At 33.6% G+C, this 24,506-nt stretch overlaps 1 protein-coding gene across 1 annotated transcript in view; it reads left to right on the top strand.

Moving 5' to 3' along the window:
- LOC145691010 (uncharacterized) overlaps positions 1-16,368 on the top strand; it is a 150,530-nt gene extending 134,162 nt beyond the window's left edge. The window contains exons 10-12 of the mRNA XM_081766509.1: positions 4,982-5,386; positions 9,064-9,183; positions 12,819-16,368. Of these exons, the coding sequence (XP_081622635.1) occupies positions 4,982-5,386; positions 9,064-9,183; positions 12,819-12,907 (614 nt within the window). The 3' untranslated portion in view covers positions 12,908-16,368. The remainder of the gene's footprint in view (positions 1-4,981; positions 5,387-9,063; positions 9,184-12,818) is intronic.
- Positions 16,369-24,506: the final 8,138 nt, after the last annotated feature.

Below are 24,506 nucleotides of genomic sequence, written 5' to 3'. Positions count from 1 at the left end.
AGTTCCAGCAACCTTGATTTTCTTATCGGAGAAGCACATTTCGTGAGAGTATGTTGATTACAGTTTCTTAAGCATGTGAATATTGTAACTAAATGAAAATGTCCAAAAAACGACTGAATATTCATAAATATCATACACATAAAAATGTTTAATTCAAATAAATTGTGATTACCAGCAGTGTCAACTGATGCCTTTCCGTCTTGCCTACACCTAGTGCGATGAAAATGATTTACAGTAGCATAAAGAGGTGGATACCCTGCTGTGTGATGCAAAACAAGAAAAGCTCTGCTTGTACACAATACATTAAAAAACATTCAATATTTGGTCTTGGAATCTATTGTTTCCTGTTATTCGCAACCAAACGTGATTGCGAATCGTAAAAAACATTAAATAATATCTATTTCTTTTGGTCTTAAGATATAATCACATGGTCACTCATAGTGTTAAAAGACTGGATACAAATATTTCCAACATATGAAACAGAAAAGTATTTTCAGAGGTGTACTTTCCGTGTAAGCTTCTTTTTATTATCTTTTATTCGCATATTATCTGTCATCTTTTTTTATGAAAATAATTATCAGGTATTACGTAGTGATCTGATAGGATGCATGTCAAGTAATAACAAAAGCTCAGTACTTACCAAAGCCTTCTAATAGCAGGCTAAGATGGAGACGTTTCAATGCTGATTTCTTACTTTCTTCAGTGCGTATAACTCTCCTTATTTAAATGTTAGTAAAGTAGTTCTTAATGTCCTTTGTTTGTAACCAGTGGTACTTTTCTATGACCTGTGAATAATCTATTTGTCAGTACTGCTAATAACTAATTGGGGTTATGAATGAGTTGTTCTTAAGCTTTCTTTGTTTCATATCTACCCAAATAATGGCTATTCAGAACTGAGTGTTGTGGAAGGACTTATGGTTTGTATGAATAGATATACAATATAATCTGTCTTCAACAGAATTCAACGGGGCTTGCAAAAATTTCCAATAAAGATAGGTTTTCGGTTAACGAAGGTAGACCTATCTTTACTTAATTGAAATAAAATAAATGCTCTACATATGTTAGTCAGTGTCCTTCATTATTTTCTACTGCAAAAAATTAAAGTTACGATGAACTTAAAAAAAAAAAAAAAAAAACTACACACACGTGAATGTTGTTTTTGTCAGTAGTCCAGGAAGGGTTTCTGTAGACATTACTGTGTTTACTGTTTCTTCCTCCAGTATTCAAGGACAAATTTCTGGATACATTACTGCTTAGCTGCTCGACTTTTCACAAAGACTTTAGCCTGAGAAACCACACTAAACATATCACTGTCATTTCGACGTAAGGTAAATTTTTGCCGTCTCTATAACCTTTGACGACATCTTCATAAATTTTTAGTCTACACTGTTCTTCCAACTCCGTGCCATATTCTTCCTCCTTCACGAGCAACTTCGTAGCATAGCGGTTAGCGTACGCGCCTTTGGCGTGAGAGACCCAGGTTCGATTCCCGGCGAGAGCTCAAGTGGCTCGAATTCCACGTTAATCAGTAGGTCCCGTCTCATATAGCCTTGCTGCTAAAAGGTGCGATAAACTCAACTCAACTCTTCTTCCTTCACATTCTCTTCTCTCAGTTTCCGTATGAGTCTCAATTAAGGCATCTATATTCGTTGTGACTGTTTCGCTCGCAATATATCTATTGTATGCATTGTAGTGTATTGTATGTGTCTAACCTCTTATAGAACATCAATTTTGCGTTAAAAGGATTCTTTTGATTCTGTTGTGCACATAACAAAGCTTCCGTTTAATGAAGAGAAATAACGCATTTTTTGTCCCAAAAATTCACGGGACAGTGATTTTTTTCTGTTTGATAAAGAGTTCGCTGGAGCAAGTTCTACTGTATTGATTGTATTGTAGGTTAGCTTCCCCTTCAGCTTCTAGGCTATATGTGACATGAAGTTTTAGGTAAAATCCGAACCACAATAATGTGTTTAAATTCTGTCTCCCACCAAGAATCGAACCCGGGACCCCATACACCAATGACTCGCACTTTAGCCACTAGACTAGCGGAGAGAGCTTGTTTATACTCTTTCGGCATTTCTTTACTTCAATATTGAATACCAGTAAAGAGAACACAACACAAATGTAGGACAAAATTACAACATAACATGTAATGGTTATTGGCTCAATAGTGCAGGAATTTTATTTCAAAATTAGGGGTTTATATATATAAAAAAAACATACAAGCAAGGAACTTCGCACAGTGGTAGTACTTGATATCCTTATCAACATACTAAAAGTCCTCTAAGATTGACCTTGAGCTTCGGCCGCCATGTTGGAAAATGGCCACCGATTTTCAGTTTTTCATCGATAACTCAACAATGAGCAGAGATAGCGTAAAATATAAAGAGTAATGATATGTAGAGAGTGAAAAAACCACACATTTTAGTGTATAATACATGTCTCTATCTTTATTCATTTAGAAGATATAAAATTTTAAGTTATGGGAACTTTGTTATTTTGTGCATATAGTACATTTCGAATACTACAGATTGCATACTTACGCAAATTGTGCATTAAAATGAAAAGGATAAAATAACAGATTTTGATATATAATATGTTTATATATCTCTATCAGTGGCTTGTAAATCACACAGTAATAACGTTTGTAAATCAAGTGGCGATCCCTAAAGTTTACAATAAATGTAATTACTTTGTAGTAGACATAAACGTCTATTGAGTATAGTTTATTTTTTTTAACAAATCTCTAACTTTGACTTAATATTTCTGCAGTGTTTATATTGTTTTCAAATGTGCCACTACATTTGTATATGTAAGAATACTAAAATACATTCTTTTGTCTATGTAATTTAAATATTAACTGCATATAATTCATCCTTATTTTGTTGCGAAATAGGAACATCTGGGTAGCTATCACATGAAACATCCTGGCAATAACCGCACATGGGCGAACAAGTCAGCCCAGCGTTGAGACAAACACAATTTTTCTTACAACCATATTTACACCCACAAAATATTATGTGCAATAACTCAGAAGTAGCAGGTTCCAGATCTAAGCAAACCGGGATCAGTTTGTTGTTAGATTGTGTCCATTCCCATTTTGTGGGCTGTAATGAATTTCCCTTCCATTCGTGCACTTGATGATATACACGGGAAAGCTGATGTCCTGAAATCTATATCTTTCTGGAGAAGACGCATAACCTGAAGTTTACCCTTTCGATATATAGCCGAGGTTGTATCACAACCTGTTGATGCATGCAAAAAGAACAGTAAATCATATATTTCTTCCCAAAATAATAACTGTTGGTGGTGAATATTAAATATAGTTTTCCCTTTCTTAGTCCCAGAGGCAGGCCTTAGAAACCACAAATCACACTTTTCCTTTCAAAAGATCAGTGTCCTGACCGATAACAACAACAGGCACTTGACATTTTGTGTTTTCCAAGGCTACATTAACTATTGAAATATCAGCATTAACTTCTGCTTGGCAAATCTTCACATTGGACTTCAAACAATGAGCTACCGAGGCATTAATTAAAGCAACTTTATTATAGTGATTACCTAAAAATTCAGCTTGAATGTAGGTCGTAACTGAGTTTTCTTGAAAGTGAATTGTTGCTGACGTTGTGCGTACTGTTCTCTGTTCCTTGATTCCTTTAGTCGTTGGCTGTTCAGGATATCCATCAAAAACAACGATGCAATAGTCACCGTAATGGCATACTATGTGCGACATGTAGAAGTCAAGGATATCACCGTGTGTCGCTGGTTTTGGTCATACAACAGAATGCAACTGTGTCCTCCATCTAAAACATGAACAGCATTCGTTGGTAATTTGAAGTTGCTTTCTTCACATTTAAAAGCTGAAACTAAAGATGACTTGATGCCCTTTCTCATTGAGATGTTATCAAATAATGAAGGTGGTTTTGGGGTAAAGTCTTACCGGGTGTAATCACTCAATTGATCAGTTTCTTTTACGACATACTACACTATATTAATAACCAAATTATTGTCTTGGATTTTTATTTCTACATTCATTGAAGCCAGAGGGGAAACTGTTCTTCCGTTTCAGTTTAAGAGTGCTGACATCATTTCAATGCACAATTTGAGTAAGTATGCAATCTGTAGTGATCAAATTCTGTCAGAGAAACCGTACTATATGTACAAAATAACAAAGTCCCCATCACTTAAAACTTCATATCTCCTAAACCAATAAAGATAAAGAGATGTGTGTTGTTTTATTCTCTACATATCATTACTGTTTATAGTTTACGCTATCTCTACTCATTGTGGAGTTACCGGCGAAAAACTGAACATCGGCGGCCATTTTCCAATATGGCGGCCGAAACTCAATGTCAATCTTAGGGGGACTTTTAGCATGTTGATAAGGATATCAAGTACTACAATTGTGCAAAGTTCCTTGTTTGTATGATTTTTTTTTTTTCGCAAAATTCCTGCACTACAAGTGCTTAAGCTAATTTCTCAGAATTTTCAGCTCCTTACATGATATTTTTAGCATGTTAAAAAACTTCTCAGGTTAGTTTTAATTTTCAATATAATACGCAATTATCTACAATAAAAATAAATAAAGTAAATGCACTTTGGATATTTTTGTATTTTTATTTAAAAACCGATGATTTCGATAATTATACAATCCTATGGTATCTTTGTCGAAGAAAGCAACACCTTGGAGTAGTAAATCTAGTTAATAATTTACATGTTAGTCCTTTGATATAGTCTTTTAAATAATAATAATAAACTTCTTACAAACACTACAAATTCCCAAAACTCAATTATCACTGTAAAATATACTGGTATGGAAGATGATAATAAATAGAAGTATTATATACAGCTGGGTTTCAACATGCGAACACGTTCGCCTAAAATGAGCGTTTTAGCTGTGAGGCTACAGGATGTAGTAAAACTGTCATCTATTAATATGGGAAGTATTAACTGAAACTTAACCTGTATATTCTTATTGTAGATTCTTCAGATTGCAGAACTACCAAGGGTTCCTCTGAATGGCTTTGGGAAAGAAAACATGAAAACGGCAAGACTTATACAGAGATTTTGTTGGAGATTTTGAAGACAGAAACATTTCGATCTGTTTTACATAGATGCGAATCGGGATCAAAGATATGGAAATTCGTTGTAGATGAAATGGCTAGAAGAGGCGCAGGAATTCCAGGAGACAAGCAAGAAGCAGTGTCTAAATGCTATACAAAGTGGTATATATTAAAATCGGCATGTAGTAGATACAGAAAACTCATTTCCTTAAAGACGGAAATGGGTCATGCACCTAAATACTACAATCAAATAATGGAAATTATGTCTATTAATAGTATTAACCCTCTGTTTTCTGCAGACTCCGAACGTGACTCTATAAAGCGTAAGTTGGAATTCAATTTTATTTTGATTTCAACCATGTTATATGTTAACATTTACAAATTAACACACGTTTATGTATGAATAATGAAGTAGCTATTCACTTTTGATGTATTTTTTAAAAATTTATAATCCTTCGCACAGGGGTGTCGTTAATCCCTCCACCCCCAAAGTTACCAATTTCTTAAGAAGTTGGCAAATTAAAATGCCTAGTTGGCAATTTGAAGAATACCGTTTTGTTCAGTTGACTTATATGGTTTAACTTTTCTTAGGTACCCAGTTGCTGTAAATCATTATCAGTTCTTTTATAGACTTGCCATAAATTTTCTGGAGTTTCCTATCTTGAAATAAATTGATATATTCGTTTAAAGCGTCTTTACTTGTTGCAAGTTATCACACTTCACTTTTGTTCAGTTGATATTCCTAAACATTTTGAAGAATCTTTAATGAAATTCAGGAAATTGTACCACTGACAAAAGCAGAATAGAGGTGGCGTGCAAAATTAAAACAAAGACAGACAGAAGAGTGGTTTCAGTGGTAGGTAGAGCATTGGACGCAAAAGCATTTGATACAATAGCGTATACAAGACAACAGGCAGATAGTGGAGATTAATAAAAATTGGTATTAATAAAACAAGAACAAGGTAGTGACTGATTAGTATAAACTCTGTACTATGTATAGTATGTAAATTTGACAAATCTAAAGACATTTTTCTAATAGTAAAACGTCAAAGCGAAGTAGATTTTGATATTAGAGTGAATATATTGCGTAACCGTATCTGTTTTGTGTGTGAATAGATTTTTCGCTTTGATCATATTAATATAGAGGATAACAATAGCTTATTTCAGTTCTATTTTGGAGTCAGACTTTCTATTTATAGGACTTTTCGAGTAGGAAGAACTGAACAAAAGTGTATTTTGGGAATGGTATCACAGTAGGTTTCTGGGGGTGTTGTTCAGTGGGGGAGAAAGTACAAAGGGATGAGACAAGTCATTTCGTCGCTTCCGCTGTAAACCTAAGTGCAAGATTCCAAAAGTCACATTTTTGGGTTCTAAACAGTACGTCTGCTGAGTGAAAGCATAGACCGATGTGTGTTTCACTACACTTTCATACAAATGTGTTACCTTTCCTACCTTATTTTGAATCCCGTAGTTGCTTCTTTCGGAAAGTTAAACAAAATTTGCAGTTTTTCCTTTCTTTACAGTATTTATAAGTCAAAGCATTACGTAACCATTGTATGTTACTTATATGGCTAGCAGGGCTGCAATTATGGGGGAACAAGCGAGGCATGTGCCCCGGGCGCGTGGGTAGAGGGGCGCCTAATAGGGAGGTTATATATTAGTATTTTTCCTGCCAGTATTTAATACTTTTTATCAGAGTGCGAAATCATGCAATCGAAGTGTGAGGAGACTGGAGGACTGACTGAAGAATTTTTTTAAAAAATAAAATAAACTGCGCACTTTTACACTTCAAAGTTTCGATATAGAAAGTTCACCTGGCATTTTTTTATCCAACCTTGACAGTTTTTTTTTATCAACACTTGGCAATTTCAAGTTTCACCCCCCCCCCCCATTTTGTAATGCTCGCTACGCTGCTGCTTTCGCAACATTTTTCTCTCATATCTACCTGTAAACAGCGCTTGACATACTTTTTTAGACAAATACTGAACCCGCTTTTATTCACATCGTTCTTCCTCCTTCTTGGTATAACGGAAAACAATATCTTTCACTCATGGCTCAATTGTAAAGATAGTAAAGCTGTGAGTTGCGGAAAACCTGAGAAGCAGTAGTTTTGAAGCACTAGAAATGCACTAGAGGTGGCAATGGAATTTCATTGTTGACATATCTAGAACCATTATGGAACTAGATAAGTTGGTAGAACAGGAAATCTTTATATTAGAGATTTAGATGTTTTAATTGTTAATGATATAGTCCCATTTCTTATGTAGACTGCCTGTGTCCAAAGTGAATTTTTCTTCCTTTGTCTTAATAATAAGATTCATAGATCAATCCTTTTAGTAACGAAGACGTCTTGTGTAAAATGTTGACATCTCTTATGGAAAGCTTAGATTTGCTTAAGTATTTCAACAACCCAAAAACTTAGATTTTTGTTCTTATAATACGTGATATGTTCTTCTAGATAGACCAATGATAAGCATATCCATTTTAGGGGAGGGTCAAAAGAGAAAGAAAAAAAAACTTTAGGCAGACCAATAAAATTTATTGAAAACAACTATGATATATGAAACCAAATTCTCGTAATACCAAGTCTTATGATTGATTGAACTTTCTTATAATGTTGTTCCAATTGAGAGGTACTGATTTCCAGGAATGAAGTTAAAAATCATCTATCAGATACTTTTAATACAACTCTCTCAAATTCATTCTGTTCATTCATTAAATAGGAATCATATTGCGGGTCTGATAGAATCTTTTGGAAGGCCGCATCTGGCTCGCGGGTCGTAGTTTATCTATGACTGGGATAGGCAATAGGATAATACCATTAACAGCAGAAACATCTAAATCTCTGAAATAAAAATTTTTCAATATAATTTGGCACCAAAACTTCCGGATTAATAAAATTGTTTAATATTTTTCACAATTGTTCTAGATGCTGCAACATTGAAATATATCGTGTTCATTTCAAGAAGAGAAATTGTATAATTTATATTGTTTAACATTGTTAGGATAATTAAGATAGGGAGGCTCAGATGAACAGAGCAAAAATGAAAGAAATACTTTCAAAATTGTTAGTGGATGACTGATTGAAAAAAAAAAATCAATGTGGAAGATCTAGTCGCAGATAAGAGGATAATATTAAGATAGAACTTGCAGAAATAGGGGGAAAAACTGAATTCAGTTAGCTAAGAACAGAAGACAATAAAGAGCTTTCCTGAATGCTGCGCTGCGCCTCCGGGTTCCATAGGCCACAGAATTAGTTTAGTATTAGTCACTTTTATTTGTTTTTTCAGTGCTTCAAAAGTTTTGGGACTTTATAATTGTGCCCCAAGTAAAAGTTTTTTATATTCCTGCATACCAAGAAAGAGTCAGAAGAATATGAATAGAAGCAATTCAACGTTGATCTGAAAATCTAACCAGACCTTCTTTCAGGGAGAGAGGAAAAGATATTGCAAAGGATTATAAATTTTGGAAACAAGGACAAATAACTATTTTATTACTTAACCATTTTTAAAGACGATTAAGTTTGAAGTACTTACAGTATATACCTTAGTTATTGGTTCTTGAATACTATCGTGTTACCATAAATTTTATGATTTGTAATATGGATATGTGTATGTATATTTCAGCAACATGAAGCCGATACTTTTCAAATGAAATTATATTGATGTAAATTTATAATTAATTCCTCACTTCGAAAATTTATGTAAACTACCTGTTTCGGAAGACAATAGAATTTGTAATGCGTTCGATTAGCAAGTGATCTTCATCTTTGTATTGTGTTTGTGTGTTTCTATGAGAGAGAATGGGTGAGTGAGTGGGGTGGTAGTAGTAGAAGTCGTCGCCTGATTGGACACAGTTGGGACACGGCTGACGTATTGAGACTATTGCGTCTTTAACAAGAAGTAAGGATATCTAAATATTTTTACTAACATGTTTATGTAACACAGAGTTCCTTCTTCGCATTACTCACAAACGAATGTTTTTTTTTCATTCTAAATAGGATTGTCTACAGCAGCAGAAGAAAGTGTGGAGACAGTGGAAGAAAGCGTGAAGTCGACTGACGTCAGAAATGATCTAATTCCTGTTGAATTTGTAAAACTTGAAACGGAAGATTCTCCAAGTAAGTATAAATTTTTGTTGGATATATGCATTATGCAACTGTTCTTAAGAACTCTACTTTAACACTTAATTTCTATTCCTCATATTACTGGTTTCTAGACTTTTCGCAAGTATTATATATATCAACACGAGCAATAATAAATTCTTTTAAAGACAGTAAAGATTTACGCGAAACTAGCATGTACACTCGTGTTCAAAATTCGTGTCCCTTGTGTTTAGAAATTATCTAAATAGAATTAATTCCCTTTCTTATGGAGAAAATTTCGTATGTCTTCTTAGAAATGTGAAGAAGAAGAAAATGAATTTCCAAAAACGTATTTTTTTTTAAAAAAAAATTAAGAAATGAGCAAATTATAAATAAAAGAAGAAATCTCTGAAAGTTTCATCTCCAAATGTTAAGTTCCTGTTTCCTAAAGGTGGCAAACGTGCAGCGAAATGTACAAGAAGAGGGAGTTCTATGCTTTATGAGAAATACAACATAAATTTCTCATAATATTAGTTACTATGCATATGACACAGCCTTAATAATCATAGGTACTAAACATTTTACACATAAATAAACGATTAAATAAAAATAAGCCACAAAATATGCGAAACGGTCGTGCATTTTGTGTTAGTGATTTCTTTACCTTTTCCAATTTTGGTAAACTTCAACTCGCTTTCATAGGGTAGTTGGTTAGCGTGTGCTTGCTATATGTCTCACTTTTTCTATGATCATCAGTTCAAATTCTATTATTATTATTATTATTATTATTATTATTATTATTATTATTATTATTATTATTATTATTATTATTATTATTATTATTATTATTATTATTATTAAGCGTTTCAAAGGTCCTGATACTATGAAGAATACAATTTCTTCTCAAGATGTGTTCAATCTAATAGCCCTTCCTACGAAGGATGCTGGTTAAATGTGTCCTCTTCTCTCCTATCCGTTTCAAAATCTTCGTTTGTTACTCTCTCTATGTCTATTTTATTTTCTTCATCTTCCTCCATCACCACATTTAGAAGCTGTCTAAATATTTCGTCTTTAGCTTCCGCAATGTCCAATTCTCGTAACCATACAGTCCAGCACTCCTTATATAACACCTGACCAAGTTCTTCCTTAATCGAGTATTAACCCTACTAGTTAAGAGTGATCTTTTCTTGTTGAATACTTGTTTGACCTTATCTCTATGGTACAGTAAGCATCTCTTGGCAAAATACTCCGCAGACATTTGAAATGATCGACAGGTCTCTTTGTTCTACTCTGACCAGTAAGGGCGCGCTTCCAGTGGATATTCTGATGACTTTCGATTTTTCAATGTTGATTTCCATTCCATATAGTTTTCCAGTGTCAACTGTTTTATCAGTCATCTCCTGTAGTCCTTCTTCGGTTCTAGCTACATCTGCATGCCTGATCTTGTTAATTATCTGCTCTCCAATCCTCAAATCTCTAATCCCTATTAATGCTTCCATAGCCTACCGTAATTTCTTAGTTAAAGAAAGGAAATAAAAATAGCTTAAATGTCTGCTGTGAATCTTGAATTTGAATATTCGCAAATAATTCAGAATTATTATGTAAAAAAATATTAAAATTGTTGGGATATAAGTCCTGTAACCAGTACCTGTACATGGCAAAGTAAAATGATGTTTAAAAGAAGACAAAAAGAATAGTTTATCATGTGGATTGTTCTTAAATTCAGATTACATACTTTTGCTGGAAATATTTCTTCATAGTTCTATATTTTATTAATATGTTTTTATTTGTATTAGTTTCCAAGGAAATTATAAATTGTATATAAAAGGAAATATAAACTTTAATGAATCATTATTAAAATGAAACATTTACTACGAATAGTCTTTGCAAAGTAATATGCAGAAAATGGAGAGAAATGACAGAAATAATGAACTTAAATTATTAGTTGTCGATTAAAAGTGTACTAGGTATAGTTCTCAACCCAAGTAGAAAATTCGCCCTTTATTTCATAAAAATAATAAATATTTTACAAAAATAATTGCAGAAAAGTAATTTGATAATATTTAACGAGTGATTGTAGACTAGTGGTTAACCTTTACGCTTCATAATTTGGGGTCTCCAGGTTCGAATTTCAATACCAAGCATTCTGACTGATGATTTCGCAGTACTACCGACTAATGGCGGGATATACTTTATACATAAGCTTTGTCAAACTTCCTTTAAAAGTTTGTTCTTTTCTTGTTAATCTTTCAGTGTAAAATGGCCCTTTTGCTGGATCGGATTTTTTTTTTAAAAAAAGTAAAATACGTATTATGTGTAATACAATCACCGTGACTTGATAGCTGATTGAGTGCGAAACTAAAGTTGTAAAATAGTATTACAAGGAGTTATACAGTTAAAAGAAGGTAGTAGCTGGAAATGATTTATTCTACCTAGGTATATAAACTATTGTAAATGAATGGAAATACGGTATTGAATCGTATTCATAATTAGATAAACTAATAATTTCCCATGATTTCATCGTTTCAGTCATCAAGTTATTGAGGTGTGGCTTAATACCTATGACTATGTGCAATCATCCATCCTAGTTGGAGCAGCTTTCATTATTTCAATTTCAAGAAACAAATGTGATTCAGGAGCATTAAAAACGCTTAATCAAAGCTCGATAAATTTTACGAGTTTCGTAGGGAAAATTCACACACACAAATCAGCGTCTCATCGAATAATAGAAGTTATCTTGTGCGCGCGCGCTTCAATACTATTAATGACGTTAATAATATCTAATATATAATAACACAAAGTGTATACGACAACGACTCTTATTCGAAAATGTTAGATACTGCAAGGATATGAAATGAAAATGAAATCTTTGAGTTTTACGTCCCACGATTATGCCGGTTAGGATAAGGAGACGGTGATGATGAGTAATGAATGAAATTGTGGAATGAAGAAAGTGGGAGGAAACGGGAGAACCCCGAGGAAACCCACGCACATCGTGTTTGTCCACACACAAAGTTCACTTGGCGGGGTCTGTGATCGAACCCGGGACCTCAAGCACCAGAGATGAACGCTCTACCACTGAGTCACCGCGGCCCCACTGGGAGGATATATTCAATATTATATTCCCGTCATAATTACGAGTTTAATTCGCTGAGATGGAAAATTTTCCTGATTTATCTAGTAATGAATAATAGTTTGTAATTTTGCATTTCATATTCAGTGTATTTGTTCTATCATTTCATTAAATGCATGAAGGGCGAATTGTATTCTTATCGCATAAATATGTTGTTTTCTCTTCTTTACACTTTACTTCTTTGTGAGTGTTCCTTATATCTGTGCACTGTGTCCAGTCATTTCCCCTTAAATTTCTCGTAGAATATTCTTCGCGTAATGATTTGACCAACTAAGGTTTCATTACAATAAAAGTGGTTTGCTTATAATTTCCTTATTTTGCTTTATTTTTTCTGAATAATCATAAACAATTATTCATTACTATACTTCTTTGTAAAGTGAAGCAATAATACACGAGAAAAACGGAGTTATTAATGAAAATGCACAAGTTATAGTATATACGAAATCTTTTGCGGCTGACGGTACTTAATTTTTACAACTAAATAATTTCAAAATTTTATTTTACATTTATGTTTTTAAATGCAGTGTTTGTGTTGCAGGATACTGGGAAGATACACTCGATTCACTCTCGTTAGAAACTTTCTGTAATACTCCAATCGACGGGGACAAACACCTTCTTCAATATTAATTAATGTAGAAGAAGAAAAAGGTCAGGATTCTGATGTTAAATGAGTATAAGGGATTCAGCAGAGAAAGTGTTGTAGGCAGTAGCCAGTGAAATGAATCAAAGAGGTGTTCCCGAAATGAACTAAATGTCAGTAGGTGCCAGTTGTCAAAGTGGAGGACTCTAAAGTGGAATTATATGAAGTACAACACACTCATAAAAGAAGCAGAAAATAATGAAATTGAATCTGCATTACACGTGAATAACATACTTGAAGTGCTGCGTAAGGAACATAAAATAATTGTGTAGCCATAACATAGCAATACAAAAGAAAATCCAATTACGTTTGAATCTTCGTTTGTTTCCTCGCCTTCATTGTATCCGAGGGTTTTCTCAGAGTACTTCCATTTCCTCTCACACTGTGATCCCATCAATTCTTCATCATTCTTCACTTGCCTTAATCATTCGTTCCCCTTAGCCTAAAGGGCATAATCGTGGGACGTTAAACTGAAAAATTTTTGTTTCCTCTCCTGCGTCAAACATTCCACAAGCCAGGAAAGAAGGAAGTAACAGCTGCGAGAACAATGTTGGAAATCAAAAAACAAGAGTTAGAAAACGTACATGTAACCATTGATAGTAGCAGTGCATAAAAGTTACGAAAAGAATAATGGCTCTAGAAAGAATGTCAACTAATTTCCCTCAAGTTTGAAAAATAGCAGAAGAGTTTTGAGTTCAGTTCCCAAATTAAAACCACAAACAATGAGAAATAAATTAAGCAAGCTCAAGCGTTGAAAAATCCAAACTCAGAAGCAAAACGTGTTAGTGCAGCTGGTGTTAGCGGATTAGGTTTATTTTTTAACGCACTAAAAATGTCACAGCCAATCAATAAATTTTCATCGTCCAATCTTGTATGATGTTCATTTATCAGTTCCTCTGTATGTCTTATAATCTTTGGTCTTGTTCATTAATCTTTCAAACATAAGAGTAAAAGAGGAAAGGGTAAAGGTTAAAACGGGAAGGTAAAAGTCATATTGCAAATTCTTAACCATGTAGGAAGGATACATTGCCCTGTATGGCTACTACTACCAGTATAGCTAAGCATAAGTTGTAACATCAATGTAGTCCCACTCAGTGCTTTGGGAAAGTAGAAAAATCCCTATACAACTTCACAATTTGTTATACAGTCTGTACAGTCTGGTATATACTTAGAAATGTGTGAGATTGTATGTGAATGCAACGGGTAATATGTAAATATTGATGAAAAGTAGTAAAAAAAAAAAAAAAAAGTTGAAACAAACTAAATAAATATGTAAGGGACTGTAGAAGTAGCACGAAAACACATTTAGCCAAGGATTTTACCTAGGTCAAAGATAACACAGAAAAAGAGGAATTTGATTATAGTGAAAGGGATATATAATCGAAGAATTTCAATAAAGAATGTTTCTTTATTTTAGAATTACAACAGATAAGAATAATAGTTACAAACAAAAGCAATAAAAAATGGTAGCTATACAGGTTGAACCATCTAAAAAATACCACCTGAAATACCAAACAAACGAGAAAAACTAGTGATATATGGCCTGCGTTAAACAGTAATATCAAGACCCGTCAGTTTTAGGCCTGTCAAACGGAGGTATGGTGTTGTAGGAAAGATATCAACAAATGGAGCATCAGAAACAAACCATGTAGAGTGGAGTCTCGTTAATTCGAATTTGGATAATTCGAACAGAAGTTCATTCCTCTTGAAAACTGTATTGAAAACAATAGTAAAAAATCGTGAATAAATCGAACTTTTGAACCTATGTTTTGGATAATTCGAAGTAAATACAGTTGATTTTTTTTAATGTTGGACAGATGTTAATAGAGAAATACAGTTTTAACGTGTTTAGTGTTATCCAGATGCAGCCATAGGGAAGAGTAATACAAAAGATAAATAGAAAATCTAGGTAATGATAAAGATGAAGGTGAGTTTGGGAAGAAGTAAAGATAGAGAACGTGTGCCAATCTCATCTTGTTTCAGAATTGGTTGAAAATTTAAGATGAATTATTGATAAAGTCAACCAAATGTTATTGATATCGTATTGCACGCAATACATGAAATTCAGGATTTATTGACCGTACAAAAACTCCACGCAATACATGAAATTCAAGATTTATTGACCGTACAAAAACAATCAAATTTAAACAAATGAGGTTTACGATTTCTTAAAAGTGAAAACAGAATATTCAAATTGTTACTGGTGTTTAATTGTTTGGACTATTTAATGTATGTTGTAGTGTTGTACGTAAATATATTTTCTATTGTACACGTAGTTTGAATTATGTGGAGTCAATGTCGTTTGTTAGTTTACGGTATTCGATCACGCAAATAATAAGCTGCTTTAAAGGTAAAGTCTACACCATATGAATATGTTTTTGATGCACAGTACTTTGGTTTGTTTGTTGTTATATATGTGAAAATGAATGTTGTTGGATAATTCGAAGTTTTTTCGTGTCCCCTTGGACTTCGAATTAAAAAGAGTCCACTGTATTACCTGACCAGGGAACGAGTGCAGGCGGCCTGTTTTGTAACTAAAATACAAGCAAAACCAGATTACTTGTAATTAATCTATCATAGTTCTTTTTGTCCTGTTCGTAATAAACCATTTCACGTGTATGTTTAAGACAAACACAGTTTCAAAAGTTATGTTAGTTATTTCCAGAACATTTTAAGAGTCCTACAAAAAAGTGCATATACCCGCCATATTAATTAGGCAATAACTTGCAAATAAACTAACCTTAGTATTGTACAAAAAAATACTAAGAACTTTATGGCAACCGAGTGTAAGACATTTATATTTCTCATATTAACAGACCCTCGAAGTTCATCTTTGTGAATCAAAGTTATACATTTGGCAACTGCGCTTTCATTGTTTAAAGCAAGTTCTATTATGTAGTTTTGAGATAAAACGTCTTCAAAATTGCGACCAAGTTGGACCATGTAATCTCCGATCGATTGCGTAAGCAGTGTCTTGAGTAACAATTTATTTTTTGCAATGAGATCATATTCGGATGTGCGGCAAAAGTCAGGTCAGAGAGAAGCTGAAAATCTTTCACCGCCACACTCCTAGCCGGCTCCGAAGGAGACTTGAATCCGCCCCTGATTGAGATGGTGGATAAAGATAAATCTCTCTTATGTCTAACCTGTCATGATTTAGCATGGTTTTATAATTTTTAAAACTCCAGTATTTCTGCAATATTTTGAAAACTTTATTTAAAAGAAATATGCCCAATGTTGCATTCGGGATGGTAGGGGAACGATAAAAGTTTAAACTGATGTCTGACAGTTGAAGGTTCCTTATAACTCCAGTGAAATTAAGAAAAAAATGAATTACATATTAGAAAAGGAAACATACAAAATACATTTTCAGGGTAACTCACAGTCATTATGTTATAAAATTAATACTACTTCTGAAATTGATTAGAGTGAACAGATATGTATTTGAATAACAAAACCACTTGCATATGGTTTTGAAGTATGAAGTTTAAGAAGAACGAAATTTGTCTACCACTGGTGTCTCATTGCTCAAAGATACTGATGATGAAATAATTGGCCAGAAATCACGCGGCCACTTCTTACATCAATTCATGAAGAAGATGAGTGCCAATGTTAGGTACCTAAGTTCAGTGTTTAAAAAAATGCACTCTACCTCTTGCAACCATACGTAGCACATTTTAATGCTTAGACTTGAAATAAAAGTACAGCTGCTTAAAGACAATTGGCTTTGTCTTTGAATTTCATATGTGGATAACAATACAGGACTTTTCAGATAGAGGAGGGGCAGGTTTTAGTAAACAAGACTGTACATCTGATATGTTTGAACTATAGGCAACTTGTTCTTACGGGCCAAATTCCGTCCTCTGAAATCAATCGACAAATGATTATGTATTACAGACACAAAGATAACACTAGGCTCCCAAGTTTCAAAATTACATTGTGTGTGAAAGCAGTTAGTACAATTAATTCTTTGTCACTTGAGAACTAGAATCTGAGAGAAATTCAGAGGAAGTTCAAGAGGAATTTATGTCCTCATAAATAAAAGTTGTGAATTTCTTGTGTGTTGAAGCAAGGATACTTACGCTGATATTTTATCAGTACTTTTATTCCACGTTTACCAAAGGCTGGATTTAGATAATAATCCTAAAAGAAAGATGCACTATAATCTGATTTCACAAGGATTAGGAATTAGATTTCTGGGCTTTCGGCATCAAAGGCCATTTATCCTGTCACGTTATATGAGGGATGACGTCCCTCGGCGAGCATACTATCCGATAAAAGGGAAGGAAGGAAACGGCCTTGGATCTATATATTAGGTACCATCCCGGTATGTGCCTGGTGTGAGTGAGGAAAACCGAGGGAAAATCTCACTCAAGATGGCTGGCCTGAAAAACCTGTTACACTTTTTGACCGAATGTCCCCACTGGAAATCGAACCCGGGACCGCTCAGATTTCACAAGTCAATTCTGAGAGGCAAGCTATCCAATCCCATAGCTCTTTCTAAAAAGTTAAGGAAAAATTTCTTTTTCGCCTCCTTTTCCCCCAAAGGGTTCACATTCATCGAAAAAATGAAATGATATATTAGTTTAACGTCCCATGATTATGCCCTTTATGCTAGAGTAGACAGATGATTAATGAAAGTGAAAGACTGTAAAATTAATTTTTGGGATTTCAACTCAGAATCACGTGACTGGTAGCGCTGATATGTTCCTAGCAATTAACAGCATCGTTAACACAAAATATTTAAATATTATTTTATTCAATTATGCTATGGAATAAATCTACTTATTAGCTAACGCTAATATTCTACAGTTTAGTGCCTTGCAAAAGGATACGAATACAATAAAAGTGAAAATTATTTAAAAAGACAACTGTTTTTAATAAAGTTCTTCGTAGAATTCTTTGTTATGTAGTATTAATTAGAGTAATAGGCCTAACGCATTAACGCTAGGGCCATTCTGGATTATTATTTTGGATAGACCAAATTCTGGGGTGTTTGGGAGATACGAAATATACGCAGGAGAAGGAGGACGGCTCAGTTTTCAAAACTTCAATTTTTTCAAATGCGTTTATATGTTATCTGAGAGCTCTCATAAATATTTATGAAAAATTGTTTTCTCTCAGAATATTGCTCGTAGTATAGAAGTGCTATACAAAATTAGAAAAGCTAGTAACAGCTAAGGTTTTGTTTCGAAAATGAACTATCAAACAGTCAAGTGTTTTTTAAAGTATCCTAGGCTGTTGTTGGCATACCTGATTACTATAAATTGCATTTCTATGATTTCAGGTATTACTATAATTATTAATGGTGCTTTCTACCTTAATGAAAATATTATTCCTTACTGGAATTAAATTAAGGAACTCATGACTCCTGAGTGTGAAGCTGAGTTAGGGCTAGAATCAAAGACGCTATTTGAGGTTGTAAGCACTACTGACGTATGAGAAAGACTCACCCTTATTTGCGTAAATTTACAAGGCTTTACAAATTATTACCCCAATCTTTATTTTTAATTTAGTGCCCCTTTTAAGTATTCTGCTTTACAGAATCGATGAATGAATGGAGTAAAATGATGTTCAAAGGTCAGGATCCAATGAGCTTACAAGTTGGAGTTGCCAGATTTTCGTATAATGAGGATATGGGAAAACATTAAAAGAAACCTTATGCAGACAACAAACCGTTACCGAGATTCGAATTTGGGACCTCTTCGATGGTAAGCGAGCACACTAACCACCACACTAGCAGAGGCAGACCTAAATATGTATTGTCACATAAATTACGTACGAAAATCACTTTTGTTTTTCTTTTATAAGTTATGGTTATATCGCTTATAGCCAGATGTTGTTACAGCATTCTATTCTAAAACATTTACTTTTGTCGTTAATAATTTTCGGTAGACCTTGGCCTAAACGTCTCTCTTGTTATAGTGCAGTATTTAATAATAAACAAACGAAGAATTAGTTAATTATCATTATTGTAAAATTACTCAAACATTAACTTCTTTCTTATCCTTGATATTACGCCACGATAGATTTTTAAAGGTCAGTAACTGCCGAAAACATTTAATTAAATGAACAAATAGTGAATTCCTGACACATATTGCATGTTGAACACCTCGAATGTAGTTATGCACTAACAATTACAGAAATGTTGCCATTAAGGCTGAAAAGGTAGGATTACTTTCCTTTAATATCATGAGCGTAACAGCGAATGATATGAAATTTAGTATATAGTTTATTTGAAGAACGTAACAAATATGTTTCTAATCAACAAAATTATTTTCCTAAGAACCTACAGAAAAGAAATTATTTTTTAGAAATAAATGTAATTGCAATACACTGTTTGAGTTGAGTGTATTACGCATGTTCACATCAAGCAAGGAAATTATTGTGTTCAAAGCCTGGTTTGGTTCAACACTGGCGTCATGAAACAACCATGTTTTACCTAGGTATATTTCGTAAGTCACAGAAAACTGCTCCATTATATAAAGAAAACAAACATTTCTACCTTAATAAGGACTGGAACCTTCGTCCTTCAGATTACAAGCATTATTTATTTATTACCTATAACAGGGGTTTCCCCCAATTACAATAGATGTACAAGACGTATATTCCCCAATACTATTACAAAAAAAAAAGAAGAAGAAGAATAAAGATGTAATATAAGTGCTCATTCCAGTATTAGCTACATAATCAAAAGAATATTGTAATATGTACAGTCATACAAAGAATTTTTTTCTGCAGTTCATTATGCTTTTACAATTTATAATTACAAATAAAATTACTATCAATTTCGTTTTCACCTTGCTACTATAACTAAAACTTCTCATTTGCATTCCAGAAAATTTTAAATATATTTACCAGATATGTATCAAAAAGTAAAAGAAAACCTGTGTATACAATACCATCAGCAAGTACGCATAAATCTAAACTACTTCTTTAATTTTTGATATATATACTTTAAACGGTAAGGGAAACTCAATATTTGAATTACGTTGTATCATTTCATTATGTTTTTTTGCTAAGCCTTATGGGAGGTGAAAATTGGTGAAAATTAGCGTGTGATATATCATAATAAAAGGGTAACCTAATACGCAATACATCTTTTTACACATTAAAACAAAGTGAACCCAGAAAGTGCGGATTATCAATAACACCATTAACAATTCTGTAGAGAAAGATACGTTGACCTATTTGTCTTCTGATATATAACGAACTGACATCAAATTCTTCTAGTAAAGATTTATAAGAAATCCTTTCACAATATGAGGACTTATTGTATTTTTTATAATAAAGAAATCGCAGAAACTTATTTTGCACTCGTTCAATTTTATCTATATTTTTTCTAGTGTAAGGAAACCATATCAGGATATCAGATTCTAACTTACTTCTTATAAAACTATTAAACAAATTAGTCGAAACGAATTCATTTTTCCACGCCTGAGTATTCCTGAACATAAATCATAGTAATTTGAAAGCATCATTACACATTTTGTCAATATAGAATTCAAAAGTTAATTTATCATCCAATGAGACTCCAAGATCTTTTACAGTATTACATATTTTTAAACTCTTTCCACACAATTGACAATCGTAACCTAATGTTTTTCTCTTTCTAGAAAAAAAGATACAACACAGCATTTATTTGAGTTAAAATATAATTTATTGTCTATAAATCCCATTTATGTGCCCTTGATAAATCAAAATTTAATTCATTGCCGTCAGTGAGTGTTTTTATCTCTTTTTATAATTTGACATCATCAGCAAATAGCAAACACCTGCAGTATTTGAAGATATTTGGTAAATCATTAATGAATAAAAACATAAGCGACCTAAATTGGAACCTTGTGGTACCCCAGAATTTAGTTATATGTGTACTGTCTGTCAGGAAAGAAAATGTACATCTTTTTTTTTTTTTTTTTTTTTTTTTTTTTTTTGAGTCTGGCATTCCTGCGCTCCAGCCATGGAGAATATGAGAAATGCGGTAGTGTGTATCATTTGCAAGATATTGCATGTTAAATGCATACTTCACAAGTTCAACTATTAAAAAGTTGTGCCGGGCCCCGTATGTATATGTGATCTTTTACGTGATTTATTGTTAACGAAATGTTTTCTGAACGTACGTACATACAGACACACAGATGTAAATAGGATATGGTAGATATTCAAAAAAATCTGATCGTATCTAGATTTACATTAGGCATTTTGTTCGTAATACAATATTTCCTTTTAATAGTATAACATGGAGGTAATAACAAGCATTCACAGAAATGTAAGATTATGACACCAATGTTGTAGAGAGTTTGTTTATACATACAGTACTTTTCCAGTTAGAAATTGTTTTGATTTGTCAACATCAAAAACATAAGCGTACCTGATATTACTCTGCACTGTCTATTTGCGAAGTGCCTAGAGGGATTTAACATTAATATCTCGCAAATGGTACACACTATTGCAAAACTCACTGCACCAATGAATTTCCAAGAAAATTTTATATGAGTTTGATGTATCACATGCCTCTATTTCCATCTGAAAAACCGAAAGTTGAATCCAATATGGCGGATTCAAGATGGCGGCCGGTGTGGATAACACATGTCAGAGAAGCAGTACTTGATCCAATTTGTTTTGCATATGCCCACAGTCATGTTCAGTTACATCTAAAGAAACTAAAAGCAACTTTGTGACCGAGCGTTATAGTAGTGTGTGATTGAATTCCGGGTATATGAAGGCTCATAAATATGCAAATTATCCATATGGGCCGCTAAAATTAGTACAATACACATTGAGCCATGGAGAACTTTGCATTTAAAACAGTTTTACATGAATCCCGAGGGGACACTTCGCGAATGTATCTTGTTAGACATGACTTCGTGTTCATAGATTTCCTGTTTACATGGTTTTTGGGGCTCGTGAGGTTTGTGTCTGTAACCAAGATTCGAGTTTGTATAATAATTTCTGTTTATACCCGCATAGTCTCTACCTTTCAGAAAGCGTAAATCACTTGTTGTAATGAGAAAATTGAAAAGTAACCTTCGTATGACAGATAGCTGCAAATAAATAAACTATATACACTATTTATTTCTATGATATTATTTTCTTAATTTTTATTTAACATTTACATATAAAATACCAACGTGCTGTATTCTAACATAATAATAACTATGTTCTGCAATGATTGCATGTTATATATATACACAAACTGATGTATTTTAATGTAATTATTTTATATAATTTTTCATGCATTGCGGAAAATAGAATTTCATAAAAACATTGACTCAGATGGGAATCGAACTCATAACCTGACGATTTGAAATTCAATGGCTTACCGCTGAGCTAACACAAGCACTCGTTGGAGGATGCTTCTAGCGATGTATAGCGACTTTCTGGATAATTATGACATTCATATCCACTGCAAACGCTGTTTTTGTTCTACTTTGACTTTTATTTTAGTATTCAGGCGAGACATATTTTATGTCTTAACTTTCAGCTTTCTTTTTCATATGGAAAGATTCGTTCACGTATCTAAATAATCCATTACGTATGGAAAGTTAAATGACAAACAAGCATGTGCTGACATTAATACAAAGTTTCGAAATATTATATCATTAAGTACCTTCAATCAAAGTTGCTTTTTTCTACACTTGGTAACAAGTCTTATATTTAAAAGAAAAAAAACACATCTACAAACTTTTCCCGATTGCAAAGGTTGACTTAGATGTGAGAACCTGTTTTACTTTTTTCTGAAGATACACGATATTGGACTTAGAAAATTTTTGCCTCGAAACATCAATAAGAAATGCGCTCAACCTTTTTGAAACAAGGTGTACGCTACATGGCGACCTAGAGGTCGACCGCGAGGTTGAATTAGTGGTCGCGATGATAAGAAACCGAGTTTGTTTTAACATCGATGTTCAGTGGAAGCATCGCTGTGGGTCGTGTTCTGTTTGGTTCTCCCTGAAGCACTCCACGGAATAAAATCTTCATTTGTTTAGAATTTCGTCTGCAAAGGATTATGTATGTTTATGCTCGAGAGGTTTTGCTGCACTATTAAATTTGATTATGAAAGACATATTAATAGAACTAGTGAGGTATGTTCCAGCAATATGGGATAAGAATCACAAACAACATCGTAATAGACACGTTTTAAATAGAGAATGGAAGAAAATAATAACTGAAATGTGAATGTGAGATAAGTTATTCATATTTATTTGAGAAGTATACTGTAGCTTATTATTATATAAAGCAGTGGCTGTTACAGGAAGGGGACTTTCGGGCTGAAGTCCGTAAATTGCGAGATTTCTAAAGAAAAAAAACTACTGTTAATTATATGTATGCTTAAAAACTCCACTCCTTCCCCTATTTCCGAGATTAATAAAAAGGGGTTTCTTCTAAATTCGTTACTGTTATAAGGTAAAGAAATACCTGTAAAGACAGGCACATATCCATAGGGAGGAAATGTCGGATAATGGAATTGCAGTGACGAAATTTCATTCGCTGAAGTTACTCGAATGCTGCCGCGGCTCATTGGTAGAACGTTCACCTCTGTTACACGGGGTTCCTGGTTCGATCCCAGCTCGCACCAGGTGAATTTTTGGTGGACAAACACCGTGCACACGAGCTTCCTCGGAGTTCTCCCGTTTCCTCCTACTTTTTCATTCCATCATTTCATTCATTTCTCATTATCACCATCTCCTTTAGCCTAGCCGGTATAATCGGGGGACATAAAACTCAAAGATTTCTTTTTTTATCAAATCTCAGAGATTTCAGTTCTTTTGATGAATCTTTAGCAATTTTATCCACGAATGATTCCAAGGCCTTTGACAGAATTAATCACAACCAAGTTTTAACTAAATACGGAATTGGTTATATTTTTATTTATCTTATCAAAGGGGTATATTCGAAACGAATTACAACGATGAAGCTAAATGTTGGATAGATGCTCCTATCTCAGTTTATAATGGTATTCTACAAGGGGACACAGTATTCTATTTAACTTATCTTTAGTATCCGTTTTATATGCAGCACACTGCCTACTCCCTGGTATTTCTGTGTATACCCATAATAACAGTCTAGCAATCATAGATAGGTGATACTATTGCGCAATGAAGCAGATCTGGAATGTGTACAGCACCTACAAACCCTATATCAAAATGCCTCTGGCGCGCAACTTCATAAAGCAAAAACAAAAATTTTATGTATACATGAAAAATATCAGTCCCTGTATAGATTGGCTAATAGTAATACTAAAGAGAACACCATAGAAATGTTTGCTGAACTCACGTTTATATGTGCCCTTGAGCGATGTATGTTTACTCTCAAGGTCAATCGAGTGATAATTCTGTTTCAGTCGTGTGCGTATTGCTTGGAGCAGTTTCACCGTATTTGTTTTGTTTCCCAAACGTTAGTCGTATGGGAGATATATACAGGAATAAATTACATCTATTTTATTTTCATGTATTAGTATCTCCTTGCAACGGTGAAGCTGTATGAGGCGAGTCATGATGTGTGAAATTTAACTTTGAGATTCGAAAGGAAAAATACTTTTCGCTTTCCTCTTCGCAGAAGTTCACAGAAGGGTAACGTAAGAAT

The sequence above is a fragment of the Thermobia domestica genome, chromosome 7 (genome assembly GCF_964235325.1).
Source record: "Thermobia domestica chromosome 7, izTheDome1.hap1.1, whole genome shotgun sequence".
Lineage (NCBI taxonomy): Eukaryota > Metazoa > Arthropoda > Insecta > Zygentoma > Lepismatidae > Thermobia > Thermobia domestica.
This window is presented reverse-complemented; position numbering and strand designations above follow the sequence as displayed.